Genomic DNA, 23,277 nt, shown 5'->3' on the forward strand with positions numbered 1-23,277 from the left:
CTTCTCACAAAAGAATGAATTTTCTTGAAAAGAAGAGAGTATGGAGATGAGAGGGAGAATAAGTTATCAATGCTACAACTCTCGTGATTGATCAGTGCTTTTCACTCATACCTCTATTCATCTCAGCAGTATTATTCCTTTCATAATCAATTACACATATCTTAATATCTAAAGTATTGAATGATTGTATCCATTAATCACCATCGAAATGAATGAAAATTAAAACCATTGATCATAACTATTGATTTTTAAAGTTTTATAACTAGAGTTTGAGCAGAGAAAGGTGTGTTTGAGTAGGGAAGGGGTGAAAGAAAGATGTTTCAATCTTGCAATGTGCTTCAAGATGCTCTTCAATTAAAATATGCTTCCTTGAAAAGGTCAATTTGCATGCAAACCAGCGTCTTCCCACTTTCTTTCTTCCACTAGAGGTTTTTTTTTCTTGATTTTTGTTTTCTCTTGAGGGATGGAGATGTTGGTTCTCATGCAAACTGACATCTTTTAGCATTCTATTTAGTTTTTAACAGCTGGTGGAACTGGAAGGGATTATGCTGAGGTTGATGCAAATGACACATTCTTTGAGTGTGAAAATGAGCAAGAGGAATAATTAAGAAGAAGGTTAGTAATATTATCATTTATTTTGCATGGAGAACTAAGAATTAAACTATGCTTTGCAATGGCAATGATGAAAAGTTGAAGACATTTTAAAAGTACCACCAAATATTAGATCTGCATTTACCTACTATATGCCACTCAAGATGCTCCAAAAGCAACCCCTTCTAGTTCAAGAGACACAAGTAGTACTTTGCAAGGTGGAGCTCTCCCGCCTTCTCTTGAGATGCAAGTGCCTTGGAGACAGCAGTTTTTGAAAAGACCTAGGATAAATTTTGAAGGAGGTGAAACAAGTAGCAGGAGAATAAAAGCTAAGGCACCAACAACATTTTTAACTCTAAGTCCGTTGCCTCCAACTCAAGCTTAAACTCCCGCTTTTCCAATAGCTCATGCAACTGCACAAGCTTCTTCACCAACTCAAGTGACAAACCAAAGAAAAGTCACAGATATAAATGCACTTTCAAGGTTGCAGTGACAATGTTGAAGAAACAAGTGTAAGTTTTTTTCATCTCTTTTTCTATTCAAGCCTTGAATTGTTAAACATTGTAGGATTCTCTCACGAAGTGTTATACTCTAAAAAGCTTTGATGTAATGAACTTGAATAAATAGAATGAAGCTGTGTAATAACTTCTGTACCATAGCAATCATTGCTTGTCTAAACTGTACAATATACATTGATGAAAAGTTGGCCAGCTGGCTGGAACCTGCCTCCAGTAGGTTCTAGCTACCGGAAATTGCCAGTCTCAAAGTCAAACATATTTTATTAACAGTAAAAGTTTTCCGGGCATTGGACAACATAAAAATTCCATTTTGCCCCCTGAAATTCACCCTTACTTTGGAAGTACTTGATAAGGTTAGAGGTGGTGTAGAGGATCTTTTCTAATCATGCTCGAGGAGGGATTTGCAATCAAGCATATGCAGTTGGTGGAGTTATGGTGAAGGGCAGCATAACTAGTATATTAGCTAGTGTTTGAGGTTCGTTGCTTATGCTTTAAAGTGTTTACTGGCAATCTTCTGTCTTGAGTTGGGATTTCCAGTGTGTTTTTGGAGTGTGGGCTTAAAGCTTGCGCACATGCTTTAAGCTGAGTTGCCTTGTGTGAGAGTTGCTGGTGTTGTTTTCTTTGCATATGGGGAATCCCCTTGTGCAACATCTAGGGTTAGAGCAAGCACTTCAATACCCCACCATTTTTGTGGTTTTTGCAGTCAGTTGGGGAAATCCAATATATCTAAGAGTTCAATGAGTGTCTGAGTGAGAGTTTAACACTGGCATCACTTTTTTTCCTAGCTGGGACTCTTTCTGGTCATGCCTTTGCTTTTCTGGCAGCTCTTCTAGAGCTGGGTAGGATCAATGCTAGGGCCTGACTGAGACTTGGCCGACGCTTTCACACTTTCCAGGTCTAACTGTCTGCCTGGTGACATGTGGGCTAGTTGCAATGAGTTCAATTGTACAACTATGGGCAAAGAATTTCCTTAGTCCCTAATGAGGATTTCTAGCCTGCTTTGACTTTTGTGCCAAAAGCTATTTTTGATATATAAGAATCAGTATAATACTTTTTTGAAACCTGAAGAATTTTGTATTTATAGGAGGAGGACCTTGAAAGACAGAAGTTAGACTGATTAGCTGCCTCAAGATGCAAGAAAAGTGAGAATAGGAAATTTAGAAGAAGCCAGCTTTCGGACATTTAATAGAAACTTTGTGTTTACACTTATGACTGGTAATTTTATCATCCTTCTATATTTAAAAGAGCAAGGGCAACATATTCAATCGAGATTCGTTTTGAGCTTAATGGTGGAGATGAAGACACGTGGGAAAAAACAGTTGAGAATGGAACGTTTTTATTTTTTTAGGGTAAACCAGTTTTTTCGATGGTAAACCTGTTTTTTTTAAGCATTTTTCCAGGAGCACTTATGTAATTCAGCATTTCACCGCGGTTGCACGCCATGAAGTTTGCTGCTCTGATCAACCAGGTATGAGATGAGTTTTTCAAATCTATCTTGTGGTGATGTTTCTTCTTTTTTTGCTGCCAGAAATGCTATATGAAGAATAAAGACTTGGATGGTATCTACGTGAGCAAGAAGGGGACAATTGCAGTGGAAGAGTAGCTTATGGTATGAGGACGTGTTTCCTCTTATGTTTGGTTTTTTTTGGAAGCCAAACGAGGACTGATTGATTAAATTAAATATCTAGAAAACTTTCTTATAGATTCGTTCCAAGACTTAAGAAAAGATCTAACTACTCTTAAGAACCGAGGCCCCTTGCCCGGAGCTAGAGCAGCAGTTTGTTGCTTGGCAGTTTCACCACCTGCTTGAAGTACTTGACCGGTATGGAGCCACTACTGAAGATCAAGACATTCTTTGATGTGTAGAACTCGATGCTCCTGTCCTTGCAAGCTTTCTGGAAGTTAACAGTGATGAGAACCTCGCTGGAGTTGCACATGCTACTCGCAATCTTTGCATCCGGCACTGCCATCACTAGATACATTGGGTTCGAGCTCAGAGCCATGCGGATCTCCTCCAGTTCCTGTTTGGATGTGCTGTAGACACAAACTGGGGACTTCTCAATCTTCTGGAACAGCTGCTCGGTCTCACCATCAGGTGCCATTGGTTCCTGGAGTGTTCCGATGTAAAGTGCTCCTGTTTTGTCCACCATCTTGGTCAACTTTTTAGTCAGCTTGTCCATCGCCTTGATCACCTCGCAGCAGTGTGGGAGCTGAGAGGTACACCTGACTTAACTCAGATCTCTGTGGAACAGAACAGGCAGCTCCTCCTTGAAAGTCCTGATGGCATAGCCTATCTCCATCTATAAGTCTCAAGCTTCTGCTCTTGAAAAGTGTGCTGCCAAGGACTTGAAGGTAACATCTAAATATAAAACGTATCAGCATTTGAAATTTGGTGGTTGCCAACCCTGCCAAAACTAATGCATTGATCCTCAAGGATTTTGCCCCTTCCATTCCTGACAAGAACATCACTTGAAGGTTGTTGTTTTTAACGTTACATATGACAGATGTCGTTCCTATTTATACAGCTCAAGCAAGCTAAGGAAGATTTGCGAAGCACAAAGGCAAAACATGAAGACTTTCAGAAGCAAGTTGTAAGAATCTCATGAGAACTGAGTTTTACAGCTTATCATCCCTTTACTAAATCGGCCATAGTCTATTGTTTAGCAAGATTGGCCAAAGTTAATGTTATAAGCCTCATTATAATAAGAATCAAGCAGTGTCTATCACTTGTAGTTTAGATCCACTACCTTCTAAACCTCCTCAAAATCTGTGCATACTTGCACACATCTTGGATACCAGAAATCCCAACACATTGCAATGCAGTCCCGGCATGCTGCAAATTTGGAGAGCCAAGTGCTGAATTTTCTACAAAATAAAGAGTAGGATCTTAAAAGGCTTCTTGAATGTTCTTTCGTTGCTGCTCTACAGTTATCTAGCATGTTAGGTGAAAGTCTGCAAGAATTCACCAGCAATCGTCCAGTCTTGAGCATGTTGCTACCAACTCTAAAGCTATGTACAGTTGACCAGCTTCTAGCTTTGTATGAGCACTGGGTCGTGGTGCAGGGATTTATCTGGGGAATCAACTCCTTCAATCAATGGAGTGTGAACTTAGCAATGTAAACTTGGCTTTCCATCATCTGAAACTAATTGAAAATCCAACCTTTTCAGGTGCTTGCATCCCGAGTTTGCATACAGATGAATGCTTCACAAAAAAACGAAAGCCCATAGAAGGATCTAATAGTCCACAATGCTAACCGTTATTTAAAGGTGAGAGAACTTGGGCAGAGCATGACTTCATAACTTTTTGATAATGAGTGAGCTCTTGAGCTTTGCAAGTACATCACTGCTAAAGAACACATGCAATCCGTGCTGCAGCACAACCCGGGTTGCTGAATAATATCTTATTGCCGAATGTAACGAAGGAAATGATTTAAGATGAATGAACTTGATGGGAAAAGGGCACTGAATAAAGTGTTACCAACGTGAGCTACGTGCTGAAGCATATAGTGGCCTCTCAGATTTCGTAAAAAACAGAGCCGAACAGCAAGGGGTACGTGCTGGAAAACTAATAATACTTCCATCCTCATTCACTGGAGGCCCGCGACAGATGAATCAGAAATACCAGGATGCCATGAGCCTTGTAAGGAAGTATGGAAAACCTGATTTGTTCATAACATTCACCTGCAATCCTAAATGGAAAGAGATCACTAAAAACCTTCTACCTGGACAAACAACTGCAGACAGACCTGACTTGATTGCACGTGTATTCCATATCAAGAAACAAGAACTCATAGATGACATTTACAAACAAGAAATATTTGGCCAGGTCAATGCTTATGTCTATGTGATTGAATTCCAGAAAAGAGGACTGCCACACTGTCATATTTTGTGATCCTTGGTAAAGATAATAAAATCAGAACTATCGACAACATAGACAATATAGTTACCGCCGAAATACCAGATGCCAGAATACACCCAGAATTATATGAATTGGTTAAAAAGCACATGATACATGGCCCTTGTGGGCCTGAATTTGCAGACAGCCCATGCACGAAGGATGGTGAATGTAAGTCATGCTACCCAAGAGATTACTGTGAAGAAACACAGAATGTCCATGGTCAGTTTCCAGAGTATAGAAGGTGCCAAGGACATACAGTCCTAATAAAGAATAAACCCATTGACAACAGGTTTGTTATGCCATACAACAAGTACCTCTTACGTAAATACAGAGACACATAAATGTCGAGGTGTGTTCCACTGTAAAAAGTGTCAAATTCAAATACATATACAAGGGACATGATTGTGTGGAGGTACGCCTTCGAAGGGATGAGAACTCAACATCTGAACAAGTACTAGACTGGGACAAAATAGAGGCTTTCAGAAACTGCTGCTATGTCTCCGCATCAGAAGGATCTATGGATATGACTTACATGGGAGATCACATTCTATTGAGAGACTGGACATCCACCTGGAAAACCTTCAAAATATTTATTTCAATGATGGTGAGGAAGAGATTGCATTACAAAGAGGCCGTAAAACCAAATTGACAAAATGGTTTGAACTAAACAAGATTGATGAATTTACAAGGACACTCTTGTACCATGAGATTCCTGAGTGGTATACATGGAATTCAAGAAACAGAATGTGGACACCACGCCAACGTGCATTCAAGGTGGTCGGTAGAATGTTAGCACACTAACCATAAATTTTTGAAATGAATATGCTAAAAAATTTAAACTTTAAAGATTACTCTAATATTTGTTCCTATCACCGCATGACTTTGAACGTTTCTACCTACGTATGATCTTGCTCTACAAAAAAGGTGCTACAAGTTTTAGTGATTTAAAGGTATTAAACGGTGTTGCATATGACACATACTGTTCTACCGCACAAGAAATGGGACTTCTACAGGATGATTGTGAGTGGGAGAAATGTTTAGACATTTCAGATGCCTGCAAAAGTAAGGTATCTATTCAGTGTCATGTGTTTATTTTGCGAGCTCATTGATCCCAAAAAACTATGGGATAAAGTCAAGGAAGGCATGTGTGAAGACTTGGTCCAAAATCACAACAACTATGAAGCAGCAATGCAACATGGATTGCATGAAATGTCAATATTACTCCAGGAACATGGCAAGAAACTGTCTGACTACGAGTTACCAGATTCAGAGTTTATAGGAGATAATGAAACAACAACTGAAATAAGCTGTGTGCCATGCACACCTGACGAAGTTGAATTACTAAAAACGAAATTGAACATGGAATAGCTTCACATATTTAACAACGTCTTAAATGCAATACAAAACAAAAAAGAAACAAGCAGATTATTCTTTGTTGATGGTGTGGGAGGCACAGGGAAATCATACCTTTTTAACATGTTGATAAACCATGTCACTGCTTATGGCATGAAAGTCTTAGCAGTCATGTGGACAGGAATAGCGAGTACTCTTCTTGTAGGAGGCTGAACGGCTCATTCAACATTTAAGCTTCCAGTAATCACAGAAACATGCACCTTGGACCTACGAGAGAATTTAGCACCTGCCGAGGTCATAAGAAGAGCTGACCTGCTCATATGGGACGAAATAAGCATGGTACCTGTTCACGCTTTTAAAGCTGTTGAGAGGGTCTTGCGTGACATAAAAAACTGTGATACAGAATTCGGTGGCATCACATTAGTAACAGGAGGAGATTTAAGACAGACATTTTCTGTTCTAAAAAGAGCCTGTTGCACACAAATTATCCAAAACAATGTGAAATCCTCACCAATATGGTGGAAACTTGTAAAGTTCTCATTACATACAAACATGAGGGTGAACTCTGAAGAAAAGGAATGGTCTAGATGCCTTGTGAAGCTCAGAAATGGTAACCTACCTAGCCTCCAAGGATTCAACCAAGAGATTATAAAATTACCTCTAACATTGACATCCAGAGAACAAATGATAGATAATGTGTTTGGATAGCATATACAACCAAATGACCCAAACCTATTGCAGAAAGCTATTCTCATGACTTTAAATGATCTCTCTCTAAAAATGAACGACCAAGTTCTTTCGAGAATGACCAGCAGAACAATAACATACAGAAGCATTGACATTGTAGAAACAGATTTGGAAGAAGAAATGTTGGACTATCCTGTAGAATTCTTAAACTCAGTAACACCATCTGGAATGCCTCCACAAAAGTTACAGATAAAAATCGGATGTATTGTAATGTTGTTATGCAACATTGACACTAAAAAAGGCCTCTGTAATGGCACTAAACTAATTATAACCAAGGCACTACCAAATGTTATAGAAGCTGGAATTTTACATAATGGTATGCAAGGAAAAAAAGTCCTCCTACCAAGAATCTCTTTAAAACCAACTGACGGAGACATGCCATTTATCCTCAAACGACGGCAATTCTCAATAAGGCTTGCGTTCTCCATAACAATTTGCAAATCTCAGGGAAAAACATTACAGAATGTGGGTATCTACTTGCCAAGACCTGTTTTTGGCCATGGTCAACTTTATGTTGCACTTTCAAGGGGAACATCAAAGAAACAAATTACAATGTCTATTGAACAGTGTGAAGGAGAAGGTGTGCTCCAGAACCATAATGTCTATATGAAAAACATTGTTTACAAAGAAATTCTCTAAGATTCATGTCACCAATGTAATAGATGTCCTATCTATACCAGCAGAGCTGGATTTCCTGCTAGTTAATTATATAAATGAGTCCATTATATGCTCTGGATATCCACTATGGTCTACGATATTAAGGTCGTATGGTAAATTAATCTAGTCAACTTTCGAGGGTGTGAAACCCTTGTTTGCCCTTTAGCTATGGGACTGCGAATTCGATCCAAGAAATTGTCTCCTCCTTTGCAAGAGAACCAAAATTCCATGGCGGAGGATCCGGAGAATGAAGAGCCAGTGAGTCCCGTTGGAAGAATGCTCATCCAGCCTCGACTTCATTGCACCATTCTCTGCATCATCGGCTTCCAAGACACAGTCAGCGTCCCTGGAATCAAGAGCAAGCTCCTCCAAACCTTTGCCAAGCACAAAAGATTCAGTAGCATCATGGTATGTTCATCTTCCCTCGCTTCAATCTCTTAACGCCTCTCTTTCTTGGGTTCACAGCAACTCGATGGCTCTGGACGCGAGAAATGGGTTAAACTCGAGTCAACATAGAGGAGCACGTCATTGTTGCAAATCTCTTACCAGAGGCCCAGAAGTCTGCTTCGCCGGTTGAGGACTATGCCGCTGCTCTGGCCGTCGCTCCACCGCTCGATCCAAGAAAGCCACTCTGGGAGGTCCACATACTCAACGTCCCGTCGTCGGATTCAGCTGCCAGTTGCATTCTAAGAGTCCACCACTCGCTCGGCGACGGCATCTCTCTGGTTTCCCTGCTTGTAGCAACACTCAGAAGTGTGAGCGATCCAGAAAATCTGCCAAGCATGCCACTCCCACCTCGAAAGCAGCACCCGAAAGGGTTCTTCGCGGGACTCTGGTTTGTCCTCTGGACAGTGCTTGCTACGCTGTGGTACACAGTAACCGAGGTTGGGAGATTTGCAGCAGTCACTTTGTTCTCCAAGGACAGTTCCACGCCAATTAAAGGGTCTCCTGGAGTCGAGCGCATGCCTAAAAGAATTGCATCCACGGAGATATCACTGGACGACATGAAAACTGTAAAGAAAGCTGTGAATGGGGTACGTTACCTGAACACCCTCTGACTGACTTGGATGTTGGATTCTTTTTCCTTGTCGCAGACGATCAACGACGTCATGCTCGGATTTGTTTCAGCAGGGATCGCGAGCTACCTGCGTGAAAAATCGCCAAAACAAACTTTTGAAAGCCATCGCATGCATGCAACGGCATTAGTAAACATAAGAAAATCCCCAGGCTTACAGGCAAGTGTAGAATTCTTTCAAGCATGGCCCTCACCGTGTTTTTTTCGTTGTTGTCACAGGAGATAGCAGACATGATGGAGGGATCATCCAAAGCACGCTGGGGAAACCAGATTGGTTATTTGGTCATTCCCATTCCACTGAAAGAGCACACTGATCCACTCGAGCATGTCCGGTCTGCAAAGAAAATCAGCACTAGGAAAAAGCTATCACTAGAGGCTCCATTTACCTATGCAGCCGGCTCCTTGACGATGAAACTTTGTGGACCAAAGGTCAGTCGTATGTCTTCGTCGTCCTGCAAGATTCAAGTTATGTCACTCGCAGATCACAGCGGATGTCACATACAAAACGCTAGCAAATACAACTTTCTCGATCTCAAACGTCGTGGGACCTCTCGAACCGATGATGCTCGACGGCAACCCAATCACCAGCATCGTTCCTACAGTCGTCGGACAGCCTCAGGTAAGCTCTCTTTGACGAGGATCGACTAAACCATGTTTTTTTTTTTTTTTATCAGTCACTCTTCATGCATCTCCAAAGCTACGCTGGAAAAGTAAAACTAGTGGCCACTGCCGCCAAAGACATCATACCAGATCCTCAAAACTTGCTACAGCACTGCAAAGATGCGCTAGAAAGGATGAAACAAGCAGCAATCACAGCAAAAGAGTGACATCTTAGAAAAAAGCAAGAACACAAAAGGACTTATTAAACATTGTTCAAAGAGGTCGAAAGGAACAGCCATTGCTGGCTGCTCCTCCGCTACCCTTCTATCTTTCCAGTGCCGTGAGCAAGATCGTAGATTCCGCGCGCCTGGATATCGAGAAATAAGGGCGAAATCTGAGAGAAAAGAGGGGCATACCGTGTAGAATCCCGTGAAGAGCATGAGAGCGCCCGGGATGAAGACCGCAAAGATGCGATCGTATGGCATCTTCAAATGCACCAGCTTGTCCACGCTCTGGAGGTAGCGCTGCTTTTCCCTCACGCGACGAATCTTGTCCGCGTTCATGGCGCCTTCTCCTCGCTCAAAGCCCTAGAAATATCGATCCCCAAGAACCCTAAATAAAAGATATCAATGGCATAGTGCTGAGCGCCATTCGCGATTCCAATGGCGGAGATTTTGCAATGCGCGAGCTTGGGCCGGCATTTCCAGGTAGAGCGCTCCTCTCTCGCACAGCAACGGTGTGGATTTCCAGCTTCTTCGTCTCGGCCGGCATTTGGTGGCTCGTTGGGCTTGGCGAGGAGGAGGAATGGATTGAGCACGGTGTGCATGGCTCATCCCAGGAGAATTAAAATGGTAGCACAGCAGATTAGAAGGGAGGTCGGGGAGATGCTCATCAAAGACAAAGTTTTGATGCAAGCCATTCTTCCGGAAGCGGCTCTCGGTGCTGACCTGTATCTCTCCTCCGTGACGACTATCAGTGATGTAGAAATCTCGCGGGACTTGCAAGTAAGTTCTCACATTTTTTTCAATGCTTTCTAGCCGGACTTCTTTCCAAGTTTTTACTCTTCCACTCTTCCAGTTTTTCCTCTTTCAACCTTGTCTTCATTGTTTCCTTTGGGCTTGAGCGCTTCCTTTTTGTTTTGTTTCTTTGAGTATCTTGGCCGACTCATAGTTTTCGGTTTTCTTACGAACGGTTCTCGTCAGGTGGCCAAGATCTATATCTCCGTGTTTGGCGACGAGCGAGGCAAAGAGATTGCGATAGAAGGTCTCAAGTCTCGAGAGAAATACGTGCGAATGCAGCTCGGGAAACGCATGAAGCTGAGGCTAACTCCCGAGGTTCGTTTCATCGCGGACGATTCGTTCGAGAGGGGTGCCAGGGTACGTTACAAAACTTCCACGCTCTCTCGCGCTTATCAAGTGCTTGGTTTGCAGGTGATTAAACTCCTGGATAGACTGAAAGAGGAAGCGGAGAGAAAAGAGCGCGGCGAAACTATCCCCGACCGCTCCGACGACGAAGACAGTGACTTTGACGACGATGATGAAGAGATCATCTTCGTGGAGTAGCAAAGCAAGATTCGTGCGAATTCTTAGTGAGATCGACGACGAAGAGATCATCTTCGTGGAGCAAGGATCAATCGACATCGTGTCAAGCGATTGGTTTGTTGGTTTCGTCTCTTCTACTTTGCGATCGTGTCACGCAGCTGTGGGGCTTGATCAAAAGGAAGAATCGATTCGAATAATTTGGACAAGACCATAGAACGTGCGTTAAGAACAACTCATGGTCAAGTGAGTGGAAGAACAATTTTAAAGAGCTTTGGATGGAGTACGACAAAAAAGGCCATGCCACACCATGGCGTACGAACGAATGGGTCAGAATCGACGGTCCCTCTTGTTCCCTAGCCTAGGGCAAATATTTCTCGACATCGACTTGGACGCCTGCATTGGCGCCTTTGTCGCGATCGAGCGTCATTGTCGGTGGTCCTTGGCGCTTTTCCCCTGCGATTCAGCGCTGATGTCTGAGGTGATGGCAATGGATGTGCTTGTGATCGCGCACTGAGCTCAATAAGATGGATCGCTCGTCTGAATCGGTGTTGCAAGGTAGTAGAGCGACAATGCCGCTGGATTGCATCGCGGAGGACGATATTCCGCAGGCATCTGTGCCTGTGCCATGCTCTCCTCGCAGATTTCCGTCGCTTCCCAAGGCACTGGAGCAGGTATCGAGAAATTTGCCAAAGAAGGGATTCCGCTCCTTCTCCCACACCGGAATTTACTATCCCAAGCGGAGCCTGCCCGAAGAGCTCGATGCCGATGTCAAGTGCGTTCCAAAATTCTCCGCGCTTGCGTTTGGAAAATCCAAGATGGAGCTCGCTGCAAGCCAAGAGGCTCAAGAAGTGTCTACGAGCGAGGTAAAATCCTAGAGAAATCCTAGGAGGAGTTTTACATGGTTTTGGATTTGTGTGTTTGGCAGAATGTGCTTCCCAGGGCGTGTCGTATCAGAGTAAACATTGTCGCCGTCAAAAATCTCAAAAGAAGAGTACGCGATGTCGACGTCAAGGTGGCTGGACTCAAGCTAAAAGTGGAGAACCAGTCGAGACATTCTAAGCAGGTACACAAGCTTAAATCCCAGTGAGATCTGAGAGCTTGGTTTGCCATAGATATCCCCAGCGTCTGAGAACACTTTAGCGAGCTTGTGTAGTTGTCCGTTTGAGAGGTATTTCGTCGAATGCACAGAAAAGAATGTGTGATTCACTTGATCATAATAGCGTGGACTAGGTTGCTACGCTGGAGTGGATCGCCAGGTGCGGTCAGGCAAGAGAAACAGGTCTTGTCCCACATTCGCGAGCAACATTTCCTCTTTTTTCTTTCCTCTGCTACCTGACCGCTTCTCTGTCTTGGGCTTCTCTCAGATTCGGGTCGGAGCGATCGAGCAAGATGGATCCGTTAAAGTTAACCAGAGCTTCACTTTTGACATCAAGGATCCAAATGTACAATTTTTGCAGCTTTGCAAGTATTTTCCTACTGACGAGTTTGGGTGGTTGGACAGAATGCAGTTCTGCTGTTACACGTTGTTTCTAAGACACGTTTTGGTGGAGAAGACTCGCTTGGGATTTCTACGGAAGTTCGTGTTGCTGATCTTCTCGATAAAAAGGGAGGTCTGATCTTTTCTCCTTGTGCCACCTTATTGCTCTGTTTCATTTCAGGTGGTCAAGATGGAAAAACCAAGTGGTATGATCTTTTTTCAAAGACTGGGAAGAGACTAATGCCGGGGAAGGTGATCAGTCTGTTTGCTTGACTTTTAAAAATGTTCGTTGTTGTCGTGTATTTGCAGGTTTTAATGGACATAGTTGCAGGAATAGCTGAACCGGAGCATGATATCAGTGTTTTCTTGGGTACATGGAATGTAGGAAACGCAAGACCGGTATGTCAGCTATAATTCTGGGCCAATTTGCTGATCTTTGGCAGCTCAGGCTGTGGATTTGTCATCGTGGCTTCCTACAAAGAGCGAGCACGAGCTGCTAGTTATTGGTGCGCAGGTAGAAAAGTCTTTGTATGTTCCTGAGGACTGCATAACGCCATTATTTATTTCAAGGAATGCGATTATCCGCCTCGACCACCTTTCTCGGACTGTGCCAAAGACTGGATAAACAGTGTAAAGTATGTTGTGCTTAACATGCGCGTAATGTAGGATTTTATTTTTTCTCTGAAAGAATTTGCAGTTACATGCAGGTCTTGCATAGGCCAAAGATACAAACTTGTTTGTGCTGTGTCACGAAGCCAGATCCGTTTGGCGGCGTTTGTGCGAGATGATGCCGAGGTAACTTTTTGTTTTCTACACAAGTGTTCTAGATTCGCTGTGCAGAAAGCCATATCGGAGATGGATAGTGGAAGTGAAGCCACAGGAGTGGGCCATGTCGTGGCAAATAAAGGCGCGGTATGCATTGCTTTTAAGGTAACAATTCCTTATATTTTGGTCTGTGAATGATCCTGTGCTCGTTCTTTCAGTTTTGGGATACGGATTTGTGCTTTGTAAACTCACATCTAGCTGCACACATGGGATATTGTGACGTGCGAAACGGCAATTACCGAGGTTCAGTAGGACGCTAATTTATATACTATAATGTAACTGAAATTCTGATCTGCAGAGATTGTCGAGAATCTGAGCATTGGCTATCAAGGAATGGACATTTTAAGTAAATTTCATCATGTTTTCTGGATGGGGGATTTGAACTATCGTCTAGATTTTGAAAATGTCGAAGAGAGAACAGTTTCACCGGAGTGAGTAATGAACATGGTAATGCTTATTTTGACGTTTTGGAGCAGGAAAGGCGTCTGGCAAAATGTTGTCGATCAAATCAATGCTGGCAATTACAAGGAGCTCTTGGATCACGACGAGGTTTTGTTTGTTTCACATGTCCTTGGACTTCATATTGTGATTATCTCAGTTGACAAGAGAGATTGCAGCGTCAAGGGCTTTTCATGGATTCAAGGAAGGGAACATTGGTTTTGCTCCAACATTCAAGGTATAGATGCTTATCCGAAAACTAGGCTTCTTATCACGTTTATTGCAGATGATTCGGGACACTTTATCTTCATACAATGAGAAACGTCTCCCAGCATGGTGCGATCGTATTTTGTGCCGGTCATTTGATGGGTGCTACATGAGACCAACTTCTTATTTTTCAGCGCCTGAAATCTGTACTAGGTACCTCTTCATACGTTAACATTCCAGACACTAAAACTGATAAACTCATGGTAGTGATCACAAGCCAGTGGGGGCAACCGTGTCACTTACAGCATATGCGCTTCCTTGCTTGAACTTCGATGCTGACGGGAGAAAATGGCACATACTTGTAAGTTTCATTTAACGCGTTAGACGTACCGAGCTTGGTGCTTTCGTGCCAGCTTACTTCACTGGAGGCTCAAGGATTGCGGTCGTCAGATATAAACGGTTTTTCAGACCCGTAAGTGGTGTTGCTTCTTTCACTCAACTTCTCCCAGGTACGTGTCTTTTGGAGGTGCAAACCTGGTGAGCGAGTTTCACTCCAAAGTCAAATATCGAACACTGAATCCAGTATGGGATCCTGCGAAGGTAGCTTTTCCTCTAGCTGATTCTTTCAATGACTACAACTCGTATTTGCATCTGCCAAGGACCTGCCTAAGCTAGTTGTCACTGCAAGCTCCCTTCACCGGCTGGAGCACGAATATTTGATGTGCCATGTTCTTGACTATGACTTCACTTCGACTAACGACACTCTTGGTAAGGCCAGCCCCGTCCCATTCTTCAGGATGATTGGATAGCATTCTTTAGGATTCGGAGCAATTCCGCTCAATGGTGTCGTTGCTGCATTCAAGCGAAGTCCGGACGAAGTTGCTCAGTTTAAGATCGAGCTGCTGCACCGCGGCCTTCCCGCTGGCATCCTCAAAGGTGGGATGAAGCTAACGTGGGAGAAGAGCTTGGTCAAGCAAAAAACTTCTCTCGCCGATAGCTTGATTGTGCGGACTTTGACACTACGGAAGAGTTTCAAGAAGACGTTCTTCGCTAGAGAACACTTCTAGTGAGCCATGAACGACGGGTGGGTTGGATCTTCTTTTTCATTCATTTGGTATGATCTGTTTGAATCGTTAATGTTGTGTTTTTAGGCTTTACGAGGTAGTTACTGTAAAGGGTCTCATTTTCTTGGCGTGGCCTGGAGTCTTCTGCGCGACAACGAGCAAGGTATGGCGACATTCCTCCAACCCATCTAGCTAGTTTGATCTCTCCTCTTTTTTATTTTCTTCAGTTGGTAGTGATGGATGAATCTCCTCCCGAGTCGTCGTCCCGGGTAATCAAGCTCAAGGGGCTGTTCGGGCTTTTGATCGACACCCAAGACGAGACAGTGATCCGGCCCTCGACGATGCCGTTCCCTCACCTCCAAGCCAATCCCAACTTTGTGGATGGCGTAGCTTCCAGGGACGTGGTCATAAGCGACAGTCCCTCCATCTGGGCCCGGGTGTTCCTCCCCGAGAAGGCCAGCCTCGTCCGCGATGACAAAGCTTTCAAGAAAGTCCCAGTGATCCTCTACTTCCACGGCGGTGCCTTTGTGATCCTCAGCCCCGACATCGCTTTCTACCACCAGTACTGCGAGAAGGTCGCCAGAAAGACAAATGCGGTGGTGGTGTCGGTGGACTACAGGCTGATCCCAGAGAATCGTCTTCCTGCTGCCTACGACGACGCCTTCACGGCTCTGAGCTGGTTGAAGACTCAGGCCACCGCTGGAAACGAGCTCGTCGACCCGTGGCTGGCGACGTACGCGGACTTTGGCAAGATCTTCCTTATGGGCGACAGTGCCGGAGCCAACATCGTCCACCATCTTTCAGTGCGAGCTTCTTCGAGTGACTTGGAGCCGCTGGCGATCAGAGGACAGATTTTGGTGCAGCCGATGACAGGGGGCCCGGACAGGCTGCGCTCGGAGGTTGTGGGTGCTAAGAACGGATCATTCTCCTTCCAGACCAACGACTGGTTGTGGAGACTGGCTCTTCCCAAAGGCTCCGACATGTCTCATCCGTATTGCAATCTCCCGGCGGCTGTTATGGAGCTGGCAAAGGTTCCTCTGCCTCCGGCTCTGGTGGTGCTGGGAGGAGTAGACTGGATGCACGATAGGCAGTTTGAGTACGTCGCTTCGTTGAGGAAGACCAAAAAGGAGGTGGAGCTTCTCGACTATGAGAAAGCTAAGCATGGCTTCTTCATCTACGATACCGAGGAGACAGGCAATTTCCTTCGAGCACTGGCTGGCTTCGTCACCAAGCGCTCCAGGGAGGCTAGAGCATGAGTTAAAAGTTTACCAGTTAGATAGAAACGAGTTACCTCCCTTTTTTTTCAATCTTCCTTCTAATTGTGAAATCTTTTGGCAAATGTCTCGGCCACGAGCAAAGGAAACGCAATTGTTGCATCGCAGTGAACCTGTTGTTCGAAGAAAAAAGAATGGTTGGAGGGGATCAAGAGAGAAACTTGTTTGGTTACCTTGACAGGATCCGAGTCTCCGCGAATTTTTCCCCAGGAGATGGCTTCGTCCGGCCTGGCACCAGAGTCGCTACCGTCAAACTCCTGAGCTGTGTTGATAAAGACGGAGAAATCAGCACCGTTTCTCATCATGTTGGCGTTGCATATGTGATGCTTTGGAACTCCGCCGCCGAGGACGATGATCCCAGTCTTACTGAGGCCCGCACGAACAGCCTCATTGTTCATGCCTCGTATATCTACGCGAGAGTGAAGTGGAGGTCAATGAACATTGAATCTTTTTTACCTTGGACTATATCAATCACTAGCCCTGGATTCCGAAAGGATTGGAAGTAAATCATATCACCTAAAGAGCCGTCGGTGAGAGCAGGGCAGTAGATTGGAATACCATTCTGTAAGCCAGTTGACGAGTCACAAAGATGAGTTTTGGAAGAGCTAGTTTACCTTTTGAGCCCAGTAGCAAACGGAAGAAGGATGGTTGATCTCTCTCCCAAGTCTCGCGATCACTTTTGATGGCGTCCAGACGATTCCCTTTCAGAGTAAAGCTGAGGAGATTAACCGTGTTGTTACCAGGAAGCTGGAATGGAAGTTCTAGTACCTGCTGTGTCTGCTCGACGAGAAGTTGATCGAGTACAGGCACCACCCAGTCTTCAAACTTGCAGTAATTCTCGTTGGGGACCAGCAAGTTCCCGATGCGATTCAATCCTTTGGAGCGAAGCTGAGCACCAGGCAATGCAAAGTCTCCCATATAAGTCGGGCAGAGGCATTTGATCAAATCCTCCTCGATTCCTCCGGCAGTGGTCACCAAAACATCCACCTACGAAGATCACCACCATTGATACAGTTGATAGAGAAAACGAAAAGAGAAAGCTTTTACCATGCGGTGCTCTACGAGAAAACGAATGCTCTCTCGAACACCCGAGGAGATGAGATTCGATGTGAAGCCCAGAAAGATCTTACACTTCACACTCTCTCGAAAAGAGGGCTTTCGCTCTTCCTCCGTCGCATCCTCTGCCACTGGCTCCATGCTCAGCCGCCAATCTAGCTAACGAAACAGGAATTTCCTTCAAAACTTCGCGAGAATAAATATTACCATGTCGTTGACAGTAGAGATCGCGCGACCGAGAAGCGATGCTTGGAATCCAGTCCGAGCCATCGACGCGAGGAGATCACCGTAGACGACGCCACCATTGAAATCGTAGCCTAGAACCTCGTCTGCACGACCTGTAAGCACCTGGGATGGGCGCATTACCGATTCGTGCACGCTCCCCAGCAGCATTTCATCCTCCTCTCCCATCCAAAAACCCTAAGCCCTAAACTTCTTTCCATGGTATCTTATCCCACGGATATTCGTATCGCCTTAAGCAGAGGAGCCCTAAATTCGCCATAGCCAAGGGTTTGCGAGCGAGCACAGCAGGTAAGATCGCTCTACGATAGCAAAATCCAACCTTTTTCTTGTGGCAGCGCTGTTGTTGAGCGATTTCGTCCGCCGCGCCTCTCGACTTCTTCTTTTTGTCGATTTTCCTGCCACTGCCGAAGGATTGAAAGGGTACTGCGCATCGTGTTTTTCATCTTTGCCGTGCCTGCGCCTTTGATTGCATCATCATTTTTCGAGTCATTCAAGCTGGTTCCTCACAGCAAAGGGGATTTTGTTTTCCATCTGAGATATGTGTCATTTTTGAGTGCCTGCCATGCGCACTTGTGCGTCGTTTCCTCGCCATGGTTTTTACCTCGCCCCTGTGGTCTGGCTTGAATTGCCTGGTCCTTCCCGGGTCCGGTGTAGAGGGCGGTTAAGTCTGTGTGAAACTCGCAGCCATTTTGGCTATTGCTGCTCTCGATACTCCAGAGACAAAGGTGGAGGCTGGTATCATTTAGTTAAGGGAAGCTAGCTTGTAGTTTTTTTTTTTCTTGTTCTTCGTGTTTCTGGTGACCACCGAAAGCGTGAGATGGACTGCTCAATGGCAAGCTCTGCTGCTGCTGCTGCTGATGAAGCCGGAAGACTGGAAGACATTGAAGCTGTAACGGCACAACTCTGGTCCGTGAAAGTTGCCGACTTCTCGGAGTTTGTTATGGAACGTCCCGAGGCCGCCTGCAAAGAAGAGAAGATTGAGGCCGCCTGCGAGATTGCTGCCGAAGGCTCGTCTGCCTTGAAGCATGGTTTTTCGCCGTCGTGGCTCTGTGCAATCTGTCTGGAGAAGATACGAGTGGAAGACACGGCACAAATCAAAGGCTGCGACCATGCTTACTGGTACTTTAAGCATGCATTTTGATACAACGCTAATTATCCTAGCTCTTCTTCTTTTCTGTTTGCAGTGCGAACTGCATCCTGAGATGGGCTTCCTACAAGGAAAGTCCATGGTGTCCTCAGTGCAAGCTTCCATTTTCTTCTTTGTTTGTCTGCAAGACACTTGATGGAAGGTACAGTTTGTGATTTTCTTTTTCATGGTGGTATACTCTCTTCTATCACAGGATGAGTGACTTCATGGTTGAAGAGAGCGTTTGTCTTCTGCTGAGGTCCACCTGGTTCAAGCCTCTCCCTCCTGCAGCCGCTCAAGAGCCAGAAGACGTTGAGGATTACCAGGACGAGGATGAGCTTTACGAAGAAGAGTATTACTACACTTCGAACGTCCGGCTGGGTAACAGGCGGTGGGGTGACAGTGGCTATGTTCGTGGTGGGAGAAAGGAAGCACGCCCAGTAAGTGTTCGTCAGGTGACAGCCGGTGAAGGAAGTGCTTCAGGCGGTGGCAAGGGAAAAGACGTCGTGAAAGAAAGCGTGAGCGTTGGACGACGAGCGAAACGGGCTCAGAAGCGTGTGGAAGCTGAGCTCAAGCTCAAGCAGAAGGATTGCAGCGACAGCACGCTCGTCTAGTGTCAATCAAGGTATGGATTCGTAGGATTTTGTTTCTAGAGTTTCTAATACTCGATTCTTCCTTTCTCAGAGACGGCACAGGAATAAGATCCGATCCAGGTATGGATTTGTGGTTTCTTCATAGGATTTCCTTTCTAGAGTTTCTAATGCTCGATTCTTCCGTTCTCAGGGACGGCACAGGAATAAGATCCACTCAGAAGCTTTTTGGCTGGAAGTCTAAAGGTTCCTCTTTACGATACAATAGAAAACAAGCTTGTGGTATAGTTTTTCCTCGTTTTATATTGTGGCAAGTGAAAGGTCAGGGGTTTCTATTCAAGAGCTTTCCACCATCGCCCGCCACCATTGCAAGTGCTTTGCTTTTTGTTTTGTTTTGTTTCGTTGGCTTGCAGTGGACAGGAAGAGTCCATCAATCAATCAATCAATCAGAGTAAATCAATCACAAGCAGAATTGCTCGCTCACTTTCAGCAAGTGGTGGCGGAAATTTTTTGTTTTGGGCGAACACACCACCCTCTGCTTAAACACTTCGATTTGTACTACGGCCCCTGTGCTGAGGAGACCACGGCCCAATGGGCATTACTGGCCATGGAATCCAAGCTCGGTACGGTGCTGGGGTTTATTTGTCCCCAAGAGAGAGGGAAGGGGGTAAATAAACGTGACCAGTGACAAGTGGTGTCTCATTGCCGGGTAAACTCTCAACAAAGCTGCCCGTCACACAGCCGACCATCACACACTACTTGAATGCCCGTGCCCCAGTGACGGCTACGTACGCTAAAGCTGAAGTTTTTACCGCCCGCATTAACTCTAGTTGACCGCGCCACGTAGGCCCGGTGACAAGAGGTTTTTACCTCGTCGTCTCTATCGCAGGAAATCTTTCTTTTGCCCTTATAGCGGTGAAGGGTCGTCACGCGCCAAATGCCTCATTTGTTTTCGCGGCGGGCATGGTGATGATCCAGATCGACCAGGCGACGCAGCCACGGCGCACTCCATCTCTCCCCGGCATTGGCATCGATTCGAGCAAGGTTCTCTGTAGCGATGGATTTCTCTTTGGCCTTTCTTTCTAGAGAGTCGGTAGATAGCGTCGCATCGCATTGCAGCTCTTGCCGGGGAGAATTCGCTGAGGCTGCTGCTGCTGCTGCTGCTTGTCGATTCGATTCTTTGTCTGTGAGAGGGGTGAAAATTTGGCTTGTTTGTTAGGGAAGGGGTGCGTGTGTTTAGTTTCGGTTCGTTGTCAAGCTGTTAGAGATTTTTGGCTGCTACGCTTGCATGTTTTTCCGTGATCCTTGATTGCGTGGTCGGTCGCTCTCGAGAGTTTTCGCTATCCCTTCATCATAGTGAATGAGCTCTGCCGCACCTGGAACTTCTTGTTTTGGGTCAATTTCTACACCTTTCCTTTTCTCGCTCAGAGTTTTTTGTCTTCCATCGTCTTTAGTCTCCTTTGCTCCCCTCCTTGACGTCGTTTTTAGTTCGTTTGTTCGTTCGTTGCTTCGCCTGCGAGCAGGGGAAGGACCACTTTGATTCTTCTTAATTGCACAAACATCATCCTGCCTGGGTTTGTTTTTTGTGCTGGTCGCGAATCAGCGGCAGCATGCCGACGATTGATTCTCTCCGCAGGGTTGAGTGAGAGCTGAGCTGCGCCTAGCTTTTTCTTCCAACTTATAAGTAATCAGGATAGCTCTCACTTCACACGAACAGAGCTTGTGCTTGACATTATGGAAGCGAGAGCTGTCTTTCTTGTCTTGTTTGATTCGAGCTGAGAGCTTATCATTCTTTCTCCTTGAGTGTTTTTCTTTATCTTTTTGCTTGTTTGTTTGTGTGTGTTCTTCCAGCCGCGTAGAACTCGCGAGCTCTGAGCGCTACTGCCACTGCTACGGTTGCTCCTAAGTCATTTCAGTGCATCTCTGTTGCCTGGCCAGAAACGCAAATCATATCCGCTAAGGGAGTTGTAGCTAGCTGTCACTACACTTCTCTATATTAATTCTGGCTCTCTCTCTCTGGCTTAGCTCCTCTGGCCCTGCCACTGGCTGGCTGGATGGTTTCTCGCTGGGAGGCAGTTTCATCAGCTCATATCTTTTTCTACAACGATGGCGACGATCGAGTTCACGAGCAAGCGCAGCACCAGTCGCAGCAGCAGCAGCATATTGCCTTGGTGATCTCCGGCGAGCACAGTTTTTGAGAGCTGCTGCTGCTGCCATTCCTTCCAGCTGAGAAGCTCGATCGAGCTGAGTCGAAGATGGAGCTGCTGACTTACATGGGATCGCTGCTGGGACTCTTGGCATTCCTCCAGGGGGTGATGCCTCCGGAATTCAGATACATGCTCAGCAAGTGTGGCCGCTTTCTCTTCGAGTACCTCTCCTTCTACAACTACTTCGACATATACGAGTTCGACGGCATGAACTCGAACGAGCTCTACAGCTGCGTCCAGTTGCACCTCAGCTCCTCCGCCTCCACCGCAGCTCAGCGCGCGACGCTCTCCCGTCCCAAAAACTCCAACAAGATCACCTTCGGGCTGGCCAGGAGCGAGAGCGTCACGGAAACGTTCCGCGGCGCTCAGGTGATGTGGCAGCACATTATCACGGAGCGCCCCGCGCAGTTTAGCCTCTGGGAGCGCAGCCCCGACGAGCGCAGATACTACTCTCTCAAGATCAAGAAGCAGGACCGGGAGCGAGTGCTGTCAGCTTATCTCGAGCACATCATCGAGCACGCCAAGGAGCTCCAGCACGGAAACCGGGACAAGCTGCTCTACACCAACGCCAAGAACTCGTACAACTTCCACCGCCAGCCGTGGGAGAGCGTGCCTTTCAAGCACCCCTCGACGTTCTCGACGCTGGCCATGGACCCCGTGAAGAAGCAGGAGATCATGGAGGACCTAACCGAGTTCATGAAGGGCGAGCACTTCTACCAGCGCGTTGGTCGAGCCTGGAAGCGGGGATATCTTCTCTACGGGCCGCCGGGGACGGGCAAGTCGAGCATGATCGCGGCCATTGCAAACTTCACGGGATACGACGTCTACGACATGGAGCTGACCGAGGTGGCGAGCAACGCCGACTTGCGGAAGCTGCTCATCAAGACGACCAACAGGTCAATTATCGTGATCGAGGACATCGACTGCTCCCTCAACTTGTCCGATCGCAAGAAGCTCAAGGAGAAGAAGATTGGAGAGCCGCCGCCGTCGCTCATGCCCGCCAAGATGGACGACGAGCCCAGCCGGGTTACTCTCTCCGGACTGCTCAACTTCACGGATGGCCTGTGGTCTTGCTGCGGGAGCGAGCGAATCATTATCTTCACGACCAACCACATTGACAAGCTGGATCCGGCTCTCCTCCGTTCGGGTCGGATGGACATGCACATCTTCATGTCCCACTGCACTTTCCCGGCGCTCAAGATCTTGGCGACCAACTATCTTGGAATTCGTGATCACGAGCTCTACGATGATCTGGAGCTGGTGCTCGAGGAGTCCAAGGTGACGCCGGCGGAGGTGAGCGAGATCCTGATCAAGAAGAAGAAGTTCCCGACCGATGCTTTGGAGAGTTTGCTGGAGACTCTGCGAGCTGCGAGGGACGAGAAGCGGAAGGAGATGACTCTAGATGAAGCGCTTGACGAGCAGCAGCAGCAGCAAAACCATGTGGCAATGGATTTCAAGGATGGTTTCAAGGCGCCGGCTGACAAGATCGAGCAACAATGCAACAACGCTGCTTTTCAACCGGACAAAAGCTCTCCTCCTTGCGTCGCCATTAGTTAAAAGGTTTGATTTGATTCTTCTCGTGATTTTGTTCCCATTCTTACATGACTTTTATCCAGTTCCAACTCCACAGGAACTGGATTTTTCTTCTCGAAGAACACGAGAATCCATCTCCATCGTTGCGCATGAACGGCCCAGATGTATCCACATGTTTTTGAAGAGTTTAAAAAAGTTACGGTCAAGATTTGTCCTCAACGTCCAAACTGTCTGTTGTCTCTCTTTCCTAGTTTCTT

At 45.9% G+C, this 23,277-nt stretch overlaps 7 protein-coding genes and 2 long non-coding RNA genes across 16 annotated transcripts; 6 read left to right on the top strand and 3 right to left on the bottom strand.

The window, feature by feature from the left end:
* Positions 1-7,859: 7,859 nt before the first annotated feature.
* On the bottom strand, positions 7,860-9,297 carry LOC112341386. 2 transcript variants are annotated; one of them, XR_002990535.1, is made up of 7 exons: positions 9,226-9,297; positions 9,034-9,173; positions 8,808-8,909; positions 8,560-8,730; positions 8,311-8,495; positions 8,139-8,242; positions 7,860-8,075 (listed from the first exon to the last, which is right to left on the bottom strand). It is a non-coding gene; the product is annotated as an uncharacterized LOC112341386 (long non-coding RNA). The 2 variants fall into 2 exon arrangements; XR_002990536.1 differs by having other exon boundaries at positions 7,860-8,087.
* On the top strand, positions 7,916-9,771 carry LOC9629807 (O-acyltransferase WSD1). Its single transcript, XM_024661370.1, is given in 7 exon segments — positions 7,916-8,172; positions 8,230-8,260; positions 8,263-8,798; positions 8,859-8,999; positions 9,059-9,268; positions 9,321-9,458; positions 9,514-9,771. Coding segments are annotated over 7 exon segments (1,449 nt in total). The 5' UTR covers positions 7,916-7,932; the 3' UTR covers positions 9,667-9,771.
* On the bottom strand, positions 9,650-10,033 carry LOC112341385. The gene is made up of 2 exons (XR_002990534.1): positions 9,856-10,033; positions 9,650-9,806 (listed from the first exon to the last, which is right to left on the bottom strand). It is a non-coding gene; the product is annotated as an uncharacterized LOC112341385 (long non-coding RNA).
* A 41-nt stretch (positions 10,034-10,074) lies between these two features.
* LOC9629294 (probable ribosome-binding factor A, chloroplastic) lies at positions 10,075-11,212 on the top strand. The gene is made up of 3 exons (XM_002987448.3): positions 10,075-10,443; positions 10,642-10,815; positions 10,870-11,212. The coding sequence occupies exons 1-3, from the start codon at positions 10,102-10,104 to the stop codon at positions 10,999-11,001; spliced, it is 648 nt and encodes a 215-aa protein (XP_002987494.2). The 5' UTR covers positions 10,075-10,101; the 3' UTR covers positions 11,002-11,212.
* Positions 11,213-11,325: 113 nt separating this feature from the next.
* On the top strand, positions 11,326-15,384 carry LOC112341381 (phosphatidylinositol 3,4,5-trisphosphate 5-phosphatase 1-like). 6 transcript variants are annotated; one of them, XM_024661363.1, is made up of 24 exons: positions 11,326-11,458; positions 11,536-11,843; positions 11,906-12,043; positions 12,093-12,148; positions 12,211-12,259; positions 12,345-12,422; positions 12,482-12,709; positions 12,767-12,856; positions 12,906-12,971; positions 13,028-13,092; positions 13,165-13,252; positions 13,298-13,387; positions 13,441-13,525; positions 13,581-13,713; positions 13,759-13,831; positions 13,881-13,958; positions 14,007-14,140; positions 14,195-14,288; positions 14,341-14,399; positions 14,437-14,527; positions 14,587-14,695; positions 14,747-15,011; positions 15,079-15,154; positions 15,219-15,384. In XM_024661363.1, exons 2-22 carry the CDS (start codon positions 11,550-11,552, stop codon positions 14,992-14,994), a joined length of 2,346 nt encoding a protein of 781 aa, XP_024517131.1. In that variant the 5' UTR covers positions 11,326-11,458; positions 11,536-11,549; the 3' UTR covers positions 14,995-15,011; positions 15,079-15,154; positions 15,219-15,384. The 6 variants fall into 6 exon arrangements, with proteins under 6 accessions (XP_024517131.1, XP_024517129.1, XP_024517130.1 ...); XM_024661364.1 differs by having other exon boundaries at positions 11,327-11,843; positions 12,482-12,590; positions 12,639-12,709; XM_024661361.1 differs by having other exon boundaries at positions 11,326-11,843.
* On the top strand, positions 15,228-16,247 carry LOC9629296 (probable carboxylesterase 120). The gene has a single exon (XM_002987449.2). The coding sequence runs from the start codon at positions 15,228-15,230 to the stop codon at positions 16,245-16,247; it is 1,020 nt and encodes a 339-aa protein (XP_002987495.2).
* LOC9629297 (deoxyhypusine synthase) lies at positions 16,137-17,733 on the bottom strand. 2 transcript variants are annotated; one of them, XM_002987514.2, is made up of 7 exons: positions 17,529-17,733; positions 17,313-17,480; positions 17,034-17,252; positions 16,880-16,966; positions 16,722-16,827; positions 16,439-16,674; positions 16,137-16,378 (listed from the first exon to the last, which is right to left on the bottom strand). In XM_002987514.2, the coding sequence occupies exons 1-7, from the start codon at positions 17,730-17,732 to the stop codon at positions 16,307-16,309; spliced, it is 1,092 nt and encodes a 363-aa protein (XP_002987560.2). In that variant the 5' UTR covers position 17,733; the 3' UTR covers positions 16,137-16,306. The 2 variants fall into 2 exon arrangements, with proteins under 2 accessions (XP_002987560.2, XP_024517139.1); XM_024661371.1 differs by having other exon boundaries at positions 17,313-17,476; positions 17,529-17,604.
* Positions 17,734-17,760: 27 nt separating this feature from the next.
* LOC9629808 lies at positions 17,761-19,620 on the top strand. The gene is made up of 6 exons (XM_002987450.2): positions 17,761-17,852; positions 17,900-18,683; positions 18,749-18,853; positions 18,905-19,315; positions 19,375-19,403; positions 19,474-19,620. Exons 2-4 carry the CDS (start codon positions 18,382-18,384, stop codon positions 19,302-19,304), a joined length of 807 nt encoding a protein of 268 aa, XP_002987496.1. The 5' UTR covers positions 17,761-17,852; positions 17,900-18,381; the 3' UTR covers positions 19,305-19,315; positions 19,375-19,403; positions 19,474-19,620.
* A 102-nt stretch (positions 19,621-19,722) lies between these two features.
* Positions 19,723-23,239, top strand: LOC112341384 (AAA-ATPase At4g25835-like). Its single transcript, XM_024661369.1, has 2 exons — positions 19,723-23,047; positions 23,104-23,239. Exon 1 carries the CDS (start codon positions 21,536-21,538, stop codon positions 23,042-23,044), a length of 1,509 nt encoding a protein of 502 aa, XP_024517137.1. The 5' UTR covers positions 19,723-21,535; the 3' UTR covers positions 23,045-23,047; positions 23,104-23,239.
* The last annotated feature ends 38 nt before the right edge of the window (positions 23,240-23,277 follow it).

Source organism: Selaginella moellendorffii, unplaced genomic scaffold (assembly GCF_000143415.4).
Source record: "Selaginella moellendorffii unplaced genomic scaffold, v1.0 SELMOscaffold_82, whole genome shotgun sequence".
Classification (NCBI taxonomy): Eukaryota; Viridiplantae; Streptophyta; class Lycopodiopsida; order Selaginellales; family Selaginellaceae; genus Selaginella; species Selaginella moellendorffii.

Bases quoted from the DNA above. Each gene is read 5' to 3' on its own strand.
- LOC9629294 (XM_002987448.3), top strand. From the start codon at position 10,102: ATGGCGGAGATTTTGCAATGCGCGAGCTTGGGCCGGCATTTCCAGGTA. The intron at 10,444-10,641 runs GTAAGTTCTCAC...GGTTCTCGTCAG, and splicing joins AAATCTCGCGGGACTTGCAA to GTGGCCAAGATCTATATCTC. The intron at 10,816-10,869 runs GTACGTTACAAA...CTTGGTTTGCAG, and splicing joins CGTTCGAGAGGGGTGCCAGG to GTGATTAAACTCCTGGATAG.
- LOC112341381 (XM_024661361.1), top strand. From the start codon at position 11,505: ATGGATCGCTCGTCTGAATCGGTGTTGCAAGGTAGTAGAGCGACAATG. The intron at 12,260-12,344 runs GTCTTGTCCCAC...GGCTTCTCTCAG, and splicing joins CGGTCAGGCAAGAGAAACAG to ATTCGGGTCGGAGCGATCGA. The intron at 13,388-13,440 runs GTAACAATTCCT...TCGTTCTTTCAG, and splicing joins CGGTATGCATTGCTTTTAAG to TTTTGGGATACGGATTTGTG.
- LOC9629296 (XM_002987449.2), top strand. From the start codon at position 15,228: ATGGATGAATCTCCTCCCGAGTCGTCGTCCCGGGTAATCAAGCTCAAG.
- LOC9629297 (XM_002987514.2), bottom strand. From the start codon at position 17,732: ATGGGAGAGGAGGATGAAATGCTGCTGGGGAGCGTGCACGAATCGGTA. The intron at 16,967-17,033 runs GTACTAGAACTT...TTACTCTGAAAG, and splicing joins TCGTCGAGCAGACACAGCAG to GGAATCGTCTGGACGCCATC. The intron at 16,379-16,438 runs GTAACCAAACAA...TTCGAACAACAG, and splicing joins GAGACTCGGATCCTGTCAAG to GTTCACTGCGATGCAACAAT.
- LOC9629808 (XM_002987450.2), top strand. From the start codon at position 18,382: ATGGACTGCTCAATGGCAAGCTCTGCTGCTGCTGCTGCTGATGAAGCC. The intron at 18,684-18,748 runs GTACTTTAAGCA...TTCTGTTTGCAG, and splicing joins GGCTGCGACCATGCTTACTG to TGCGAACTGCATCCTGAGAT. The intron at 18,854-18,904 runs GTACAGTTTGTG...CTTCTATCACAG, and splicing joins TGCAAGACACTTGATGGAAG to GATGAGTGACTTCATGGTTG.
- LOC112341384 (XM_024661369.1), top strand. From the start codon at position 21,536: ATGGAGCTGCTGACTTACATGGGATCGCTGCTGGGACTCTTGGCATTC.